This window comes from Rattus norvegicus, chromosome 7 (assembly GCF_021556685.1).
Source record: "Rattus norvegicus strain SHRSP/BbbUtx chromosome 7, alternate assembly SHRSP_T2T, whole genome shotgun sequence".
Lineage (NCBI taxonomy): Eukaryota > Metazoa > Chordata > Mammalia > Rodentia > Muridae > Rattus > Rattus norvegicus.
Window position 1 is genome coordinate 118192374 of NC_141540.1, and position 19007 is coordinate 118211380.

At 47.6% G+C, this 19007-nt stretch overlaps 1 protein-coding gene across 1 annotated transcript; it reads right to left on the reverse strand.

Moving 5' to 3' along the window:
- Nucleotides 1-1917: 1917 nt before the first annotated feature.
- Nucleotides 1918-16798, reverse strand: Zfp647 (zinc finger protein 647). Its single transcript, NM_001427380.1, is given in 5 exon segments — nt 1918-3867; nt 6322-6435; nt 6670-6796; nt 7005-7097; nt 16749-16798. Coding segments are annotated over 4 exon segments (1605 nt in total). The 5' UTR covers nt 7047-7097; nt 16749-16798; the 3' UTR covers nt 1918-2545.
- Between the last annotated feature and the right edge of the window lie 2209 nt (nt 16799-19007).

The following is a 19007-nucleotide window of genomic DNA, read 5'->3' on the forward strand; positions in this document are numbered from 1 at the left end:
TCACTACATTAAAGTGTTTGTATGTCCCGAAGACACCTTAAATGTGAAGGGGCAGCAGTTGGAGGGAGCACCTGTCTCCCTTTTCAAAGAGAGCTGTGGGGGTTGGGGATTTAGCTCAGTGGTAGAGCGCTTGCCTAGGAAGCGCAAGGTCCTGGGTTCGGTCCCCAGCTCCGGAAAAAAAAAAAAAAAAAGAACCAAAGAGAGCTGTGGGTCACAAAAGGTTTTAAGGGAGATAGCTGTGTAAAGGTATTTTCGAGGTGAGGTCTTGAACTTGACATAAGGTCAAGGATAGCCTTGCCCCTGATCCTCCTGCCTCTACCTCTCAAGTACAGATATTACAGGCCTGCACAACTCGTGGTTATGTAGCTCTGGGCATCAACTCCCTGCTTCATGCACTCCACCAAAGGATTTATATTACCAGCCCTTAAATTTTTGAGTTGACGTTGACATTTATTTAGGGTGTGGAAGTCAGAGGACAAGACGGAGTTGTTCTCCTTGTCTGCTGTGTGGGCTCTGGGGATTGAACTCGGATTGTCAGGCTTGGTGACAAGCACTTTTACCCACTGAGCCACCTTGCCAGCTCATGAATCAAATTTTCACTAGAGGTCTAGGGCATTCTATCTGACGAGTAAAATTATGGCACTACCTTTAATACCCCCTCAATTTGGTAAGGGGCTCTAAATTGAAAGAATGCCTCTGTGAGAGTGGGCAAGGCTGTGAGGTGTTCTCTTGATTAATAATATGGGAGGGCCCAGGTCATAGCAGGCAGTGCCACCCCTGAGCAGGTTGTCATGGGTTGTAAAAGGAAAGTTGAGCAAACCAGTACTTTTTCATGGCACGTGTTCCTGCCCTGACTTCCTTAGGTGATTGACTGTGATGGGGTAATGAAAGCTATTTAAACCTTCTTTCTTCTCAAGTTGCTTCTGTTCATGGTGCTGTTACAGCACTGGCTACCCTAAGAGAAATTGGTACCAATATCGTTAGCCATTTTGTGGGGGAGGCTGGTGGCAGGATTTTGTGCTAGAAAGTCCATTCGGTATTCAGAGCTCACTGAGGTATCGTGGGGACTGGGAGATAATGATGAAAGACTGTCGGGGTGGTCCAGTGTCTTCTTTCTTTTTGAGATGGTTTCTCTGTGTGGCCCTGGCTGTCCTGGAGCTCACTCTGTAGACCAGGCCTTTAACTTTGAGATCCACCTCCCTAGTGCCGGGACTAAGGACTACTGTGAAAGTGCAGCCCAGTGTGAGTGGAGGCCCCAGCATTTTAGAGATGCTGGTACCACGGGAATGGCAGTAACTGAACTTGTATAAGAAAGCAGACTGAGCAAGGTGTGAGAAGCAAGCCAGTAAGCAGTCACTCCATGGCCTGTGGGTGAGTCCCTTCCTTGATTTCCTTCAATGATCAAAGTGAAAAACCCCTTTCTTCTATAAAGGCCTCGGTGTTTTATCAGGGCAATAGAAACCCTAAAACCGGTGCCAAAAGGTTTTTTTTTTTTTTTTTTTTTTTTTTTTTTAGTATAAATAAATTCAAATGTACCTATCTTTCCTTCTTTTAAAATACAAAACATGCATGTGGCTGGAGAGATGGCTCAGCGGTTAAGAGCACTGACTGCTCTTCCAGAGGTCCCGAGTTCAAATCCCAGCAACCACATGGTGGCTCACAACCATCTGTAATGAGATCTGACGCCCTCTTCTGGTGTGTCTGAAGACAGCTACAGTGTACTCATATACAGAAAATAAATAGTTTTTTTTTTTTTTTTTTTGGTTCTTTTTTTTCGGAGCTGGGGACCGAACCCAGGGCCTTGCGCTTCCTAGGCAAGCGCTCTACCACTGAGCTAAATCCCCAACCCCATAAATAGTTATTTTAAAACGTACAAAACATGTATTTCCAAACACTTAGAACTGCGATTTCAGAATATTTGGTAAGAATATTTTAAAATATAGGTTTTATTTGTGTGTGTTTGGAATTCACACGGAAGCCAGCGGAAAACTCGTGCGAGTTAGTTCTCTCTGTCCACTGTATGGATTCTAGAAAGCAAACTCGGGTCATCAGGCTTTCCCACAGAGCCATCTCTCTGGCCCAAGACCTTTGTTTGTTTGTTTGTTTGTTTTTTGATATCACTTTATCAACATAGCACTTAAGTGTTTTAAAAGGATACCAAAAATGGTCCAACGTTCTAAATTTAAGCACAATATTAGAATGATCAGATACACTTAGAACGTCATGAAGCTATGTAAGAAAAGGAACTTCACTTGAAATGTGAGTAGTACCTACACCGTATATATAGCTTTTCAGTTGCTTCAATAAACTAATTCATGTCAGACAAAGGTAGAATTATGGCCGTCTTCAGCAGTATCTACAATTGTAGGATTACTCTCTGATTTAACATCAAGATGTTGAGGAAAATAATCCCCAGGAGGGACATGAGACTGTAACACAGTCACCAAGGGAAGGGTCTCTGGATGTAACAGAATTCCTCCCTGGAGGAAGGTTGTGTAGGTCTTGTGCATGGTCCCCCTAAGTGTGGGCTTCTGACAGCCATGGATCACAGCTTCTTGTGCACTTTCTGATGCTGGATCAGGTGCCCGTGTTGATTGAAGGCACGACCGCACTCACCACACTCGTAGGGTTTCTCTCCCGTGTGGATCCTCTGGTGCTGGATGAGCACCGAGTACTGGCTGAAGGCTTTGCCACAGCTATTGCACTCATAGGGTTTCTCGCCGGTGTGGGTCCTCAGGTGCACGATGAGAGTTGCTTTCAGGCTGAAAGCTTTGCCACACTCTGTGCACTGAAAGGGTTTCTCACCTGTGTGGATTCTCTCATGCTGGATCAGGGACCTGCGTGCACTGAAAGCGTGCCCGCATTCGCCACACACGTAGGGTTTCTCTCCAGTGTGGACTCTCTGGTGCTGGATGAGGTGCGAGTGCTGGACAAAGGCCTTCCCGCACTCGTAGCACGCGTAGGGCTTCTCCTGGGTGTGAATCCGCTCGTGGTTCATCAGGGTGGAGCGGTGGCTAAAGGTCTTGCCGCACTCGCTGCACTCGTACGGCTTCTCCCCGGTGTGTACATTGTGATGCTGGATGAGCACGGAGCGGTCGCTGAAGGCCTTCCCGCACTCGCTGCACGTGTAGGGCTTCTCCCCAGTGTGGACCCGCTGGTGCTGCAGCAGCGTCCTCTTCACACTGAACGTCTTCCCGCACTCGCTGCACCCATGGGGCTTCTCCCCAGTGTGCACCCGCTGGTGGCTCCGCAGGACGGTGCTATGGTTGAAGGCTTTCCCACACAAGGGACACACATAGGGCCTCTCCCCGGTGTGGATCCGCTGGTGCTGGATGAGGTGGGAGAGCTGGGTGAACGCCTTCCCACATTCCAGACACTCGTGGGGCTTTTCTCCCGTGTGTATCTTGTGGTGCTGGGCAAGGTCAGAGCTCACTCGAAAAGCTTTCCCACATTCATTACACTCATAGGGCTTTTCGCCCGTGTGGATCCGCCTGTGCTTACTAAGGACAGAACTCTGGCTGAAGGCCTTGCCGCATACGTGGCACACATAGGGCTTCTCGCCAGTGTGTATTCGCTGATGCTGAAGGAGGTGAGAGCTCCGACCAAAGCACTTTCCACACTCAATGCATATATAGGGTCTCTCTCCACTGGGAGCCATCTGGGGCCGAGCAACTGGTACACTGGGGTTCAACACGTGGGCATTCTGGGGGCCAACAGACTTTGGACTCGGACAGAAGTTCGGTTCTGTTTTGTAATGTTCATCAACTTTCCTCAACGGTGTTTCTGCCAACATGGCTGACGCTTCGTCTGAGATTAAGGGTTGCGCATTCGAGTCTGTGTTTTGGTTCTCTTCCTTGGCTTTGCATTCTGAAGCACCGAAAACAACATGAAAAGGTTAACACTGGTTGCGATGGTGGGTGATCTATGCTGATAATCCTGGCACTTGAGAGGCTGAGGCGAGAGGACTGTGAATTCAGTGCCAGTCTAGGCTACCTACAAGGGCTGCTTTATAAAACAATAACCCAATTGGGTGGTGGTGGCACACGCCTTTAATCCCAGCACTCGGGAGGCACAAGGCAGGTGGATCTCTGAGTTCAAGGCCAGCCTGGTGTATTGGGTGAGTTCTAGGACATCCAAGGCTACACAGAGAAACCCTATCTCTAAAAACTAAGGGCTGGAGAGATGGCTCAGCGGTTAAGAGTACCCGACTGCTCTTCCAGACGTCCTGAGTTCAATTCCCAGCAACCACATGATAGCTCACAACCATCTGTAAAGAGATCCGATACCCTCTTCTGGTGTGTCTGAAGACAGCTACAATGTACTTATATATAATAAAGGGATAAGTCTTTATAAACTAAAAAACAAAAACAAAATAAAAAATTTTTTAAAATTTAAAAAAAGGAAAAAGAAAAAAAAAACCCTAAATCAAAACATAAAACAAAACCTCCAACAGCCCAAATCAAAATAAAAACAACAAAAGGTTAACACTGACAAAACTGCCCAGTGCAATACTAAAGCTGGCTTTGCTGCAGTCTCCCATGTGAGAGCCAAAGGGAACATCTTTCTACAGATCAAAGCCATTGGTGGGAGGAAGGGGAAGGTATCAGCCTGTCTGCCCTGTGCAGAGTGGAAGGCACACAACAGTGGGAGCACATCCTCCTGTCCCCTGCAGTCGTCGTGATGGGTTTCCATCAGCGGCAGGTCTCAGCGCATGAGCAGCGAAGCAGGACCTGGGGCTGGCAGGGGAAGCCTGAAGCTTTTGAGGGGGCCAGGGGACCTGGGACCAATGGCTTCCTCTATTGTGCAGTGCTGACGGTCACCTCTGTGGAAGACAATTCAACGTGGAGAATGCGCTGTGTAGCAGGTGGTAGGGTGGATACTTAAAGAGACAGATCATGGGAACCTGGGGCCGAGTTTAGGTTGGAGATGAGCTGGGAGGGTGGCAGTGTAAACGGGAAGGAAGGCTCTACGGCAGACCGTGTGTGTATGTGAGCACTGGGAATAGCCATGTTTCATATCTCAAGTTTAAAGTTGTCTTCACATCAAGACTCTCGGGGAGATGGCTACACTGGGCCACGGCGTGGAGAGGTCCTTCAAACACAAGGCCTAGCAGGTCCCTTCAGGTTTCCTTTATACTGTCCTGTTGCAGAGGATAGTGGCCCACTCTACTAGTGCATTGTGTAGCCACCTACGACCTAGAGGCCAGGCTCAGGATGCCAGCCCACCTGCTGTTTCCAGGGTCTTAGCTGTGGATGCCCCTGAATGAGTTATCATACTTGATTGATATCCTTGGACAGGAAGCCCCACAGCAGAGAAGACGTAAGAAGGAAATTCTTACCTTTTAAATTAAAGCGTGTGTGTGTGTGTGTGTGTGTGTGTGAGACAGACAACTTTTTGGACTTAAGTACCTTTTTTAAAAGTTTTATTTACTTTATGCGTATGATGGTTCTCTGTCTGCATGTATGTCTGTGCACCACTTGTGTGCCTGGTGCTTGTGGAAGCCAGTAGGAGGGCACGAGTTCCCCTGAAACTGGAGTTACAGAAGCTTGTGAGCTGTCATGTGGGTGCTGGGAATTGAACTCAGGACCTCTGGAAGAGCAGCCAGAGCTCTTCACCACTAAGCCATCTCTCCATATCCCAAGTAACTTTCTAATGCTATTATAAATGTTGCGACTTTAAGATTTATGCCTTTGCTTATTGATGATGATAATACAAATTATTTTTATTAGCTATTGCTAAATTCACATATAATTACCAATCTCTTTTTTTCCTAAGTTAAAGATCACATAAAGCTCAAATAATACTTTCCCTTCCAATTCATATATATATAAAACTCTGCTTCCTTTCATGCCTGGAGCCTCAATACACTATCTTGTGGCTTAGGGGAAGTGAATTCTTTTCTGAGATGAACTCTCATCCCTTCACCCTGAGTATCAGGTTGAGAAACTTCCCTTCTATACTAAGATGCCTTGTTGCTTTCTAAACCACCAAGTAACCATCAGAACCCAAATCTCCCGCTAATACCTGGGTAGCCACCTATAGTCTTTCTGAGCAGTGACAAAATCCCAGGCCTCTCCACAGCTCAGCTACCCTGTCGTTTCTTCTTTGTACCAAGGTTTACCATCCTGTCTATCCACCTCCCTACATGTCCTCCTGTGGGCTATGGCTCAGACTTACACAGACCTATACCTCCTGGTCTGTGACATTCTGTCAAAGGAAGAATGACTGACCCTTCCCTGACCAATGGAAGCTTTTCCATCGGTGGCTCAGTCTGAATTAGTTACACCTTCAGTGAAAACAGGACCAATTCTCCTTACTCACCTGAGTGATCACTTCCTAGGCCCTGGCTCAGCTCAGTTTCCTGTCCATCCAGGACCCACGGATCTTCTCCTCGCTCCAGCTGGGATATCACAACAGGCTTAGATCCCGGAAGTCCTAGTCACGAGGAGGGAAACCCTTGTGTTACACAGTATTTACTAAGATACTCCCTTAACCCATGCTACATGCATGCATGCATGTGAAAATGAACAATTCCACTGGAGCTGAACGGATCCATTGAAGCAAGCCTCAGGATCAGTCTGGCCCACGTCCCCCTCCTCCCAGCAGCTGTCTTCCTCGGGAACTCCCCACGTGACTCCAGCATGCAAAGATACACAGATGGGGCCATACCCAGTGAGACTACATTCCCGTAGGTCTCCATCATGACGTTTCGGTAGAGGCCCCGCTGAGCAGGGCCCAGGCGGGCCCACTCTTCTTGAGAGAGTAGAACAGCCACATCCTCAAAGGTCACCTTGGCCTGAAATGACAGGATTTTGAGTGACTGTATATCTGACAGGCAGTACATGTGATGTGGGAGATTGGTGAGGCCTCCTTAGAGTCACATGAGCTCGATGGGCAGAAGTGATAGGGTTCAGGAGAGTTCGGTCTGCTATTCAGACTGTTTGGCCATAGGAGGACTATAGGAGTTTGGTTAAGACACTGAATAAGCTTTTGGAACCACTCACCTGGGGTGCTGCTGGCAGTGGCAGGAGTCCAGCTGCTGCCATCTTGGTTTCTTAGGACTGTGAGGACAACAGAAATCAGGAGATCCCGTGGGGCTGAGAAGGAAAAGAGAACACATGAGAGTCTGGTCCAACAGATCCTGACCTCCCAGGTTGTCCTTTGTCATAAATAGTCAGTGTAAGGCACGCCGAGGTGAGATCCAAGGAGCTGAAGCTACCACAGTCCTGCTTTATCCTGTCTCCCCTGCTCTTACTGGTGTTCTCTAGTACAGAGTTCTGAGCAAACATATGGTTCCTGGGCCTGTCCCATCTAGTAGGCTTAGTCAGGAAATCCCACTTAAAAAATGGGAAGGAGAACCAGAGGCTATTATATCTTTAAGAGTTCAAGGCCAGACTGGTTCACATGGTGAGTTCGAGGCCAGGCAGGGCTTCATACCCTATTTTGTTTTGCTTTTAAAAGATATGTAGGGGGCTGGAGAGATGGCTCAGAGGTTAAGAGCACTGGCTGCTCTTCCAGAGGACCTGAGTTCAATTCCCAGCAATCACATGGTGGCTCACAATTGTTAATGGGATCTGATGCCCTCTTCTGGTGTGTCTGAAGACAGCTACAGTGTATTCTTATGAATAAAATAAATAAATCTTAAAAAAAAAAAGTAGCCTAGAGAGGTAGCTCCTGACTCAGCGTTAAGAGCACTCATTACTCTTGTGAAGGACTCAGGTTTGTGTCCAACTCCAGTTCGAGGGAATCTAATGCTTTCTTCGTCTTCTATGGGCCATTACATACGGGTAGTACACATGAACTCACATAAGAACATACACGTGTCAGGGTTGGGGATTTAGCTCAGTGGTAGAGCGCTTGCCTAGGAAGCGCAAGGCCCTGGGTTCGGTCCTCAGCTCCGAAAAAAAAAAAACAAAAAAACAAAAAAACAAAACAAAAAAAATACACGTGAAAAGAAATAATTTTTTTAAATGATAAGGATTTCTAAGCAGGGTACCCATGTTCATTGTTTCCCAAGGGCTTAAAGTTCCGATTCATTACTCCCTGGACTCTCGGGGTCCTTACTGTTGGCTGACCGACCACACGTATGTTGGGGAGCCTATGAAGGCTCTGGTCGCCCGGACCTATGATCCTGCCTGCTCACAAGGACACTAGCTCTCCAGGGCCCACAGGTTCTATACTGAAGGCATTCACATGGCTCATGTGGGGCTGTAGGCATTGAGCCAAGCTGCCTCCCAAAGAAGTACTCCGTCCAGAGTGGGAAGTGAATGCCTACTCAAGGCCTACACTTCTGTGGGAAACCCAGGCTCAGATCCTTTAGTCAGACTTAGGTAACCTCTTGCTCACTGACAAGGGCTCAACCTCTGTATTGGCTACACAATCCTGGGCAGTGGTTACCGTGGGTGACCTGAGTCTAGAGTAACATAGAGTCTGAGACCTGAAAGATGTCTTGTCGCAAACACTCGGTGGTTGGTGGGTGCTGGACAACATACCGGGATAAACAGGTATTTATCACAACTAAATGGCTGGGGAAGAGGGGATTCTGAGAGCTCTCCTGACAGGGCTGGCCCTGGAGTGGATGGGTTCAGTCTTCTGAAGTGTTGGGGAACAGTCTACAATAGTGAGACGGGGCCAAGCTGATGGCAGATGGGACCAGAAGAAAAAACGAGGAGCAGGACTACGATACATTTTTCCGAGCATCTAGCTCTTTGACAATGAAATGGGAGGGAAGCACGGTTCTTCTCCCTTGTAATTCTAGCTGTTCAGAAGGTGGAGGCAGAAGAGGCCAGATTGAACTACATAGGGAGACCTTGTCTCAGGGGGGAGAGAAAAGGGAAGAGAAAGAGGTGAGTATCATGGTATCAGGACCTGCCGGTGTGTGTTGTGGGAAACAGGAAGTCAGGGTTACCCCATATTTTTAAATAAAATGTCAGACGTGTATATTTGCATGAATTGCTTTCAGGAAACCCAAACTAAGCAGTCTCTGAAGAACGGAGCATGGCGACAAGGAGGTTGACTCCAGCGTCTCACTCCTCCCCAAGTGTATGTGCGTAGTTTTATGCAATTTTCATTTGAATGCAACTGGAATCTGAATAAAATTCCTTTAGAATTTGCAGGAATAACAGGTGCAGAAAAGAGTCCAGAAGAACGAGTATGGGCAGTGGAGCCAGATCTCTAAACTAACGCGGGGTTGGTCTACCGAGGACAGACAGAGTCAGGCACGGGTCGACGTGGGGACCTAAAAGATGACAGGCAGGTTGGCAAGATGATCCGGGGTAAAAGTGCCTGCTGTCAAGTTCGATGACTGGGGTGTGGTTCCCAGGATCCACATGGTAGGAGGAAATCAGCTCCACACTCGCTGTGGCAAGCATGCTCACATGCATAGGCGAGCATGCATGTGCACACAGATACATCACAGATACACACAGACACAGACAGATACACACAGACACAGACACCCACCACCACCACCACCACCACCAACAACAACAACACAAAAGATTAGGACCAGCAAAACTGTTCAGTGGGCTTTCCACCAAGCTGGACAACCTGAGTTCAATTCTGAGACCCACATGATGGAAAGAGAACCAACTCCTTTCTTTCTTTCTTTCTTTTTTTTTTAAGATTTATTTATTATATATGAGTACACTGTGGCTGTCTTCAGACACACCAGAAGAGGGCGCCAGATCCCATTACAGATGGTTGTGAGCCACCATGTGGTTGCTGGGATTTGAACTCAGGACCTCTGGAAGAGCAGCCAGTGCTCTTAACCGCTGAGCCATCTCTCCAGTCCCAAGAACCAACTCTTACAAGTTGTCTTCTATATGCATGAGTGATCCCACCCCTCAGTCAATCAATCAATCAATTAATCAATCATATACTCCTATAGGCTTTAGAATTCAGCTCCTTATTTTGTAATGTTTGTTTCCACATGGAATATGATTAGATATAAAGTGCTCAGCCTCCTGCTTTCTGGCCCCCATATCTGAGCCCTGCCACCTCCTCATACGCTACCTCCTTTCCCAGTCCTCTGGCAGCAGCTAGGTCAGCCTATCTAGTCCCTCAGTCACCCTTTTCCAGTTGCTCCCCATAGGAGCAGATTCATCCCCTGTGCCCCTTCTGCTTTTTGGAAGAACACTGCGTTCACATGATGATGTCACCTCCACTGGACCCGGAGCAATCCTTGATAGGGATTCCTTTGGTCTCCTCATGGCGAAATCCAATAATATCAGCGCTTGGTCATTGTTTACTGCAGGCAGCAGGCACACTGCAGTCTCCCTCAGTGAGGCCTTCTCAGTGTCTCCCTTTGGCACAAACCTCTTCATTCACTTGGGTGATATTCCTCAGATATGTGAGAGAGTGACTGAGCAGCTCTGGCTCCCAGAAGCCTGACAGAGTGGCGGGCATTCAGCATAGCAGAGTCCTGGCTACACCTGGGTGGGGTCTAGTGATGAGAATACAGAGAACTGCATTCAGGCCTTCTGACAGGTCCCCAGGCTCTTAGGGCTGATCTAGAAACTGTTGGCTCTTGGCTGTTGCAACTTCTGTGACCTTCAGGGTATGACAGTTTGTTACTATGTTTTCATTTTGTGAGCCAAATCAGAAGCCGATCATTTGTTTTGGAATTCTTAAAGATCTTGCTGGGACACAGCTTGCATGTTTGTTCTAGAGCGGTGGTTCTCAACCTTGCTAGTGCAGCAACTCTTTAATACAGTTCCTCACGTATGAAAGGCTACCTGTGACCACCAAAACACAATACTCGCAATTTTCCCTAAGTAAATGGTCATTACCCATCCATCCATCCATCCATCCATCCATCCATCCATCCATCCATCCATCCATCTATCCATCTATCCATCCGTCCATCCATCTAATCAATAGCTTTCCTACACACTCAGTCCAAGACATGAAAGAACAGACACCACAAATCATAGTAATGCTAATTCGTATACTTTATTCACAACATCCATCAATACTTTGTTTTATTTTTCCAGACAGGATTTCTCTGTGTAGCCCAGGTTGTCCTCAAACTCAGAGATCCACCTGTCTCTGCCTCCTGAGTGCCAAAGATTAAAGGTATGTGCCACCACCACCCTATCCATCAATCAACAGTTTTATGAAAGATTATTGGGCTACAGGGTCTCCTAACTGAATATTTTTATTTTTATTAGGAAGACTCAGCAAACACAGAGGCATCTCTGAGCTACTAAGAAAGGAGCCAGCTGAGAAACCCACCACAGGGCCAACCATCTTAATGAGAGTCCCATGGACCTGAGCAGGAATGGGCAGCTTAGATAGAGCCAGGAATGTTGGCACTCACCTGTAATCTAGCACTTGGGAAGCTGAGTGGACGGCTAACACGAGACTACAAGGTAAGTCCTAGAGCAGCATATGTAAGAGACCAGTATTGGCTCAGGACCCCCAAAGCCAAGCTCTCAGCACAAAGATTTATTTGCCCCAGAGAGACAGAGGGCAGGGAATAAGAAACAAAGAAAGGAGATAAAGGATGAAAGGGGAGGGAGAGGGAGGAGGGCTGTTTGCTCAGGGGTTGGGAGGCAAAGGACTGCCTGTGGATAGAGAGAAGACAGTCGTGGCCCATAGGCAAATGGTTCATAAAGGTAAAATGGGAAACCTGAATCAGAATGAGGTGTTTAAATTTAACTGGGCATGCTATTAGGTGAGCCAAAGGGGGCTTTTGATTGCAGGACTTTGATAGTTGGACCTTGGTGGTCATTATCAGGAGAAAGAAGTGGCCAAATAAAGGACTAGACTTGGTGGCTAGCTTTAGGGATGGAATCAGTTTTTAGCCTGCCGGAGCCATGTTTCCCATGCTCCAGCTGGCTAGCCCCTTCACTATACACTAAGTTACATAGTGAGGTTCTGTCTCAAACAGAAAACAAACAAAAACCCCAACCAACAAACCATCCATCCAACCAAACAACCAAACAACCAACCAACCACCAACCACAACCAACCAACCAGCCAACCACAACCAACCAACCAGCCAACCACAACCAACCACCAACCACAACCAACCAACCAGCCAACCACAACCAACCACCAACCACAACCAACCAACCAACCACAACCAACCAACCAACCAACCAACTAACCAACCACAACCAACCAACCACAACCAACCAACCAACCAACCATCCAACCACAACCAACCAACCAGCCAACCACAACCAGCCAACCAACCACAACCAACCAACCAACCACAACCAACCACCAACCACAACCAACCAACCAGCCAACCACAACCAACCAACCAGCCAACCACAACCAACCACCAACCACAACCAACCAACCAACCACAACCAACCAACCAACCAACCAACCAACCACAACCAACCAACCACAACCAACCAACCAACCAACCACAACCAACCAACCACCAACCACAACCAACCAACCAGCCAACCACAACCAACCAACCAGCCAACCACAACCAACCACCAACCACAACCAACCAACCACAACCAACCAACCAACCAACCAACCACAACCAACCAACCACAACCAACCAACCAACCACCAACCACAACCAACCAACCAGCCAACCACAACCAACCAACCAGCCAACCACAACCAGCCAACCAACCACAACCAACCAACCAGCCAACCACAACCAACCACCAACCACAACTAACCAACCAACCACAACCAACCAACCAGCCAACCACAACCAGCCAACCAACCACAACCAACCAAGCAACCAACCACAACCAACCAAGCAACCAACCACAACCAACCAACCAACCAACCACAACCAACCAACCAACCAACCACAACCAACCAACCAACCAACCAACCAACCATCCAACCACAACCAACCAACCAGCCAACCACAACCAGCCAACCAACCACAACCAACCAACCAGCCAACCACAACCAACCACCAACCACAACCAACCAACCAGCCAACCACAACCAGCCAACCAACCACAACCAACCAACCAACCAACCAACCAACCAACCATCCAACCACAACCAACCAACTAACCAACTAAAACACAGGAAAAGAGGAGTGGGGGGGATAAACAGCTCAGGCCCGTTTTTTGAGGAGAGACTCAAAATTGCTAGAAAAACAGATAATTAACCAAGTGCTTAAGTATTTTGCTAAGTATAAAAGTTAAATCCTTACACAATCCTCAACAAACTACCACAGAGCGGGGCCAAGACAGAAGATGTTAAAATTTTTAAAAAGGACAAAGAATCAGGGGTTGGGGATTAAGCTCAGTGGTAGAGCGCTTGCCTAGGAAGCGCAAGGCCCTGGGTTCGGTCCCCAGCTCCGAAAAAAAGAACAAAAAAAAAAAAAAAAAAAAAAAAAGGACAAAGAATCACAAGCTGAACTTGGAGGTGGAAAACTGTAATCCCATCACTGAGGAGCTGAGGCAGGAGGATCCTAAGAGTCCCAAGTCGGGGTTGGGGATTTAGCTCAGTGGTAGAGCGCTTGCCTAGCAAGCACAAGGCCCTGGGTTCGGTGTCCCCAGCTCCGAAAAAAAGAAAAAAAAAAAGAGTTCCAAGTCAGCTTGGGGTCACACAGGGATCATGTCTCAAAGGAAATCAAGCAAACACTGTGGGGGAGGTCTGAGTGAGAGACAGTCCAGAAAGGAACTGGATTTCCAATGCATGCCTGGACCAGACAGCATCCTCAGCCCTAAAAGCCACAGCTCCATTCTGCCAAACGATAGATCAATCGACAATGACCCGAAACTGCAAGGGACTCAGCCTGTCCACCCATGGCCATCGCTGACCAGTCTGGCCGTCCACAGCCCACAGTATATTCAGGCAAATTTCTATCTTTGCAGTTCACCTTGCACTTTGCAGTATTCTATACAAATTTACTTTTGTTTTAAAGACTGAGTTAGTTTACCAAACAAAACCTCATTCATACTTCAAGTCCAACCAAATTAACCAACCAGTAAGAAACCTTAGGTATGCTGGGCAGTGGTGGCACATGCCTTTAATCCCAGCACCCGGGAAGCAGAGACAGGCGAATCTCTGTGAATTCGACGCCAGCCTGGTCTACAGAGCTACTTCCAGGCTGGCCACGCCACGCAGAGAAACCCTGTCTCAAAAAGCAAACAACTGGGCTGGAGAGGTGGCTCAGTGGTTAGAGCACTGACTGCTCTTCCAGAGGTCCTGAGTTCAAGTCCCAGCAACCACATGGTGGCTCATTCTAGTGTCCTTGACTGAAGAAAGCAACAGTGTACTCACAAAAGATAAATAAATAATTTTTTTAACCACATGGTGGCTCATTCTAGTGTCCTTGACTGAAGAAAGCAACAGTGTACTCACAAAAGATAAATAAATAATTTTTTTTTAAAAAAGAAAAAGTAGCAAGCAAGCAACCAAGCAGTCAAACAAACAAACAAAAAACAAACAAACAAACAAACAAACAAAAAAAAACCCTATGCACATTAACCACCCGAAACCCCCAAAATAGGGGTAGAGATGATGTCCGTTCTTTTAGAGACCGCGGGTTCAATTCTCAGCACCTACATGGAGGCTCACAACCACCTGTAATTCCAGTTCTAGGGGATCTGTCGCCCTCTTCTGGCACACAGGCACTGTACACATGTGCTACATAGACATGCACACAGGCAAAACACCCACACACACAAAATAAAGTAGATAAATCTGAGAACCGCAACAATCCTCTCCAAATAGGTCGGAGCACAGGGAAGAATTTAGTGTGACACTGGTGCACTTTCAAGTAAATGGGAGATAAAGTATCCAATAGAGAGTGGACAACGTTAGCAATGAGTATGATTGAGGGGGAGGGAGTCGAAGCTGGATCCTACCTTCATCCCTTATCTAAATAAATTCCATATAGAATCGACACTTTACAAGTACCTGACAAAAGTCAGATTATTTAAAAATAATCTTGAAATAAGGAAGCCCCTTAAAACACAGCAAAAAGTCAAAATACTTTAATGGAAAATACTTTGTGCATAAAACAAAACCAACAACAAAATCCTTCTAGTTGTAAAATAAGTAAATAGAATCAAAGAAGACACTTTCTCAATGGAATATATATTATATATATGGAAGTGTGTTTTTTTCTTTTTCTTTTCTTTTTTTCGGAGCTGGGGACTGAACCCAGGACCTTGCGCTAGCAAGCGCTCTACCACTGAGCTAAATCCCCAACCCCTGGAAGAGTGTTTTTTTTTTTTTTTTTTTTTTTTTTGGTTCTTTTTTTCGGAGCTGGGGACCGAACCCAGGGCCTTGCGATTCCTAGGTAAGCGCTCTACCACTGAGCTAAATCCCCAGCCCCTGGAAGAGTGTTTTTAACATAGAGAAAAAGAATACAAGCTAGTCAATCCAAAGGGGAATGCAAACAGCTAACAGACAAATGCAGAGGTCTCAACCTCAGAAATATCGAGAATCTTAATTGAAACATCTGCATGGTAAGAAAGCCCCAGGGACTGGTCACCTAGCTGATGGGAAGATGGCTTACTAGCCCTAACCTATTAGCCCCATTCCACTTCTCTGTATCTCAGACAAGGAAATTCCCAGTGTGCAAAGTAACAGAACTGATGTCCACCCAGCTTTAAACAGCTAGTAGCGAAGCTTTCCTTTTATGTTAGGAACAAGAATGTCCACATGCACCAGTAGTAGCCCTTGCCTCCAGTTAATTATTCTAGAAAGATCCATAGGAAACTGCTTCCGGTGTCATTGTGTATTCACTGACAGGATGCTAGGCAGAGTAACATTTAAAAAAATTACTGTACAGCTTTTCTGTGTGTGCATGTGTACCTACACATCAGCAAGGACATGGAGGCCAGACGACAACCTTAGGTGTTATTCCTCCTAAGCCTTTCATCGTTTGGGGGGCAACATGGTCTCTTATTGGCTTGGAATTCGCCAAGTAAGCTGCTAAGCCGTAGGGACCTGCTTGTCTGCTCCCCAGAGCTGGGGATAACTGCACTCATCAGCACATCCAGATTCAAGTGTTTAGCTGAGCCACAAATGTGGGGGCTGGAGAGATGGCTCGGCTGTTAAGAGTGCATGTTATCTTCCAGGACCCACACTCGATTCCCAGCACCAACATGGCAGCTCACAGCCAGTTCCAGGGAACCCGATGCCCTCTTCTGGCCTCCGTTGGTACCAGGCATGCACATGATATACAGATACACATGCAGACAAAACACATAAATACATACAAAAATTAAACAAGAAAACGTCACGTTAGATAAGTTGTTGTCATCCATTAAAAGGGGCCGTTGCAAAGTAACAAGAGAGCATCAGCAGAAAGATAAAACAAATCCAAGAAGCTGGGTTATGTGGAAGAGAGCAGAGCTCCGTCGGTTTGACAAGAAATGCCCTTAGCTGCTGAAGATGCTAAGGACAGTGCATGTGACTTAAAATGCTGTATGGTGGCCCTGACTGTAGTCCGGGTTATTGGGAAGGATCGTGCGAACGCGGGACTTCCAGGGCAGTCTGGGACACGTTATTTTACCAGCCAAAACCTCATCCACAGCCCAAGCCAAACCAAATTAACCAACCAGTAAGAAACCGTATGCACACCAGAACCATCTAAACCTCGGACCAAGCAAGCGGGAGACACCGCGAGGGGTCCTGGGGAGGGGCCTGGAGGGTCCGAGGGATCGGAGGGTGCGGCCTGGGTCAGCAGCCCGGTCGCAGCCATCCGTCGGGGGAAGGGCTGGCATACGCTAGGGCGCGGAGGTTGGGTGCGGATGAAGGAGAGGGTCCCGCGCAGCCGACAGAGCGCCACTCACCATCTGCCGCAACCTCTCGCCCTGTGGCGGCTGCTTCAGCTCCCTAAGACAAAGGGGCCGTCCCGCCCCGTCTGCGCAGTCGTCAATCTCAGGGGACCCCGCCCCCAGGCCCCCACCCCCCAACTCCAGTCCTGGACCGGGACGCCCGAGAGTCGGATGGTCCGCCCGCCTCCTGCTCTAGTAAAGAACTCTGGCTAGCGCCCCGGGGCCACCGAGAGCCGAGGCCTCCGCTGTGCCTAGAGAGACCGCGTTCTGACCCCGACCGCGCCTGCTCTTTGAGGCAGTAGCGGAAGCCGGCGCGCGCAGTCCCTACAAATCCGAGTGCCTCCCTGCCTCGCCCCCTCCCTGAAGCCTCCGTTCTCCTGAGGGCCTTCGGTCACTTCCGCCAAGATCTGTGCTTGCCCTCTAGCGATTTCCCTAGTGGTCGGGCAGCCTGGACCACTGGTCCCGGAACCCATCAGGCTGACTCCGGCTGCTTGGGTTTAGTTTACGGTATTGTATGCGTTTAACTTCTTAAGGAACTGCCCGTCTCACGTTTCTTCATCAACACATTCCCTAGGCTAGCGATGTATGACTATTCCCAGTGCTGCTTGTATTCGCCCACACTTGGTATAAGCAGTCTTTTAAAAATGAGTTATTCCAAGCCTAGAGGAATACAACAGTCTAGGTGTTTGCTGCACATGCCCGCACAGGGGAGTAGAATAAGGCCGATCTATGTAGCGCTCGCTGGCCAGCCTGTCTAGAGTCGTTGGCAAGCTTCAGGTTCTGGTGAGGAGCTTTTTCAAAAAACAAAAGAAGGGGGCTGGCCAGATGGCTCAGCGGTTAAGAACTGTAACTTCTTCCAGAGGTCCTGAATTCAATTCCCAGCAACCAAACCACATGGCTCACAACTATCTGTAATGGGATCTGATGCCCTCTTCTGACGTGTCTGAAGAGAGCAACAGTGTACACATAAAATACAAATCTTAAAAACAACAACAAAATACCATAGTGGATGGCTCCTCAGACTGACCCTTAGCCTCTCCATACAAGCACATATCTCTGCTGGAAATTAAAGTCAGGGACTCTTTTTTTTTTTTTTTTTTTTTTCTTTTTCTTTTTTTCGGAGCTGGGGACCGAACCCAGGGCCTTGTGTTTGCTAGGCAAGCGCTCTACCACTGAGCTAAATCACCAACCCCAAAGTCAGGGACTCTTGAGTGTTAAGCATATAGTCTCCCATTTAGTTGCACCGGACCCTACCCCTCCATTATGGCTTTAATTTTTATTTCTCTAATTGTATTGGTTACTTGTCTTCTTTTGTAATGGGATCTGATGCCCTCTTCTGGTGTGTCTGAAGACAGCTACAGTGTACTCATATACATTAAATCTTAAAAAAAAAAAAAAAGAGTTCTTGATTGAATGAGGAATGAACTGAGTGTGAGCATGATTTGCTCTCCTCCCCGTGACCACAGACGCAATATAACCAACTAGCTGCTTCAAATGTACGCACACATCATCCCACCCTCATGGACTGTTCCTGACCTTCGAACCACAGGAAACCTTCCTTTGCTATGTGCTTGTCGAAGCAATGCCAGCTAACTAAAATATCCATTAGCATGGCTGTTTCTAAGACTAGACCAGAGGTTGGAATGGCTTCCCAAAGGAAGAGCACCCAGGCTTTCCTATCAGCTGATCTACATGTGGGCTCACAGAGAGGAGGCAGTCTAAGGCTAATGCCTTCACTAAAACATGGGAGCCAGGGAGGCTGGAGAGGAGGCTTGGTGGTTAAGAACATTGGGTCTGCCAATGAAACTGAAGACCAAGAAACTGAATTCAGAGCCTAGCACGACCATGTAGCTCCTATTCCAGGGCATCTCCCGCCCTCTTCTAGCCTGTCTGGGTACTGCATGCAGGTGGAATACGGTATACAGATATATGCAGGCAAAACTCTCCTACATATATAAGTAAAATAGTAATGATTGAAAGATTAAAAAGCTGGGACGGCTAAGTGGAGATGGCCCAGCATTAAGAGCATTTATATCTCTTCAGCAGATCTGAGTTTGATTCCTAGTCAGGCACCTCACAACTGCCTGGAACTTCAACTCCACGGGATCCAAGGCCTTTGGTCTCTGTGGGCACTTGTGCGAGCGAACGTACACACGCTTTAAAAATTGAGCCTCCGGGGTTGGGGATTTAGCTCTGTGGTAGAGCGCTTGCCTAGCAAGTGCAAGGCCCTGGGTTCCGTCCCCAGCTCCGAAAAAAAGAAAAAAAAATTGAGCC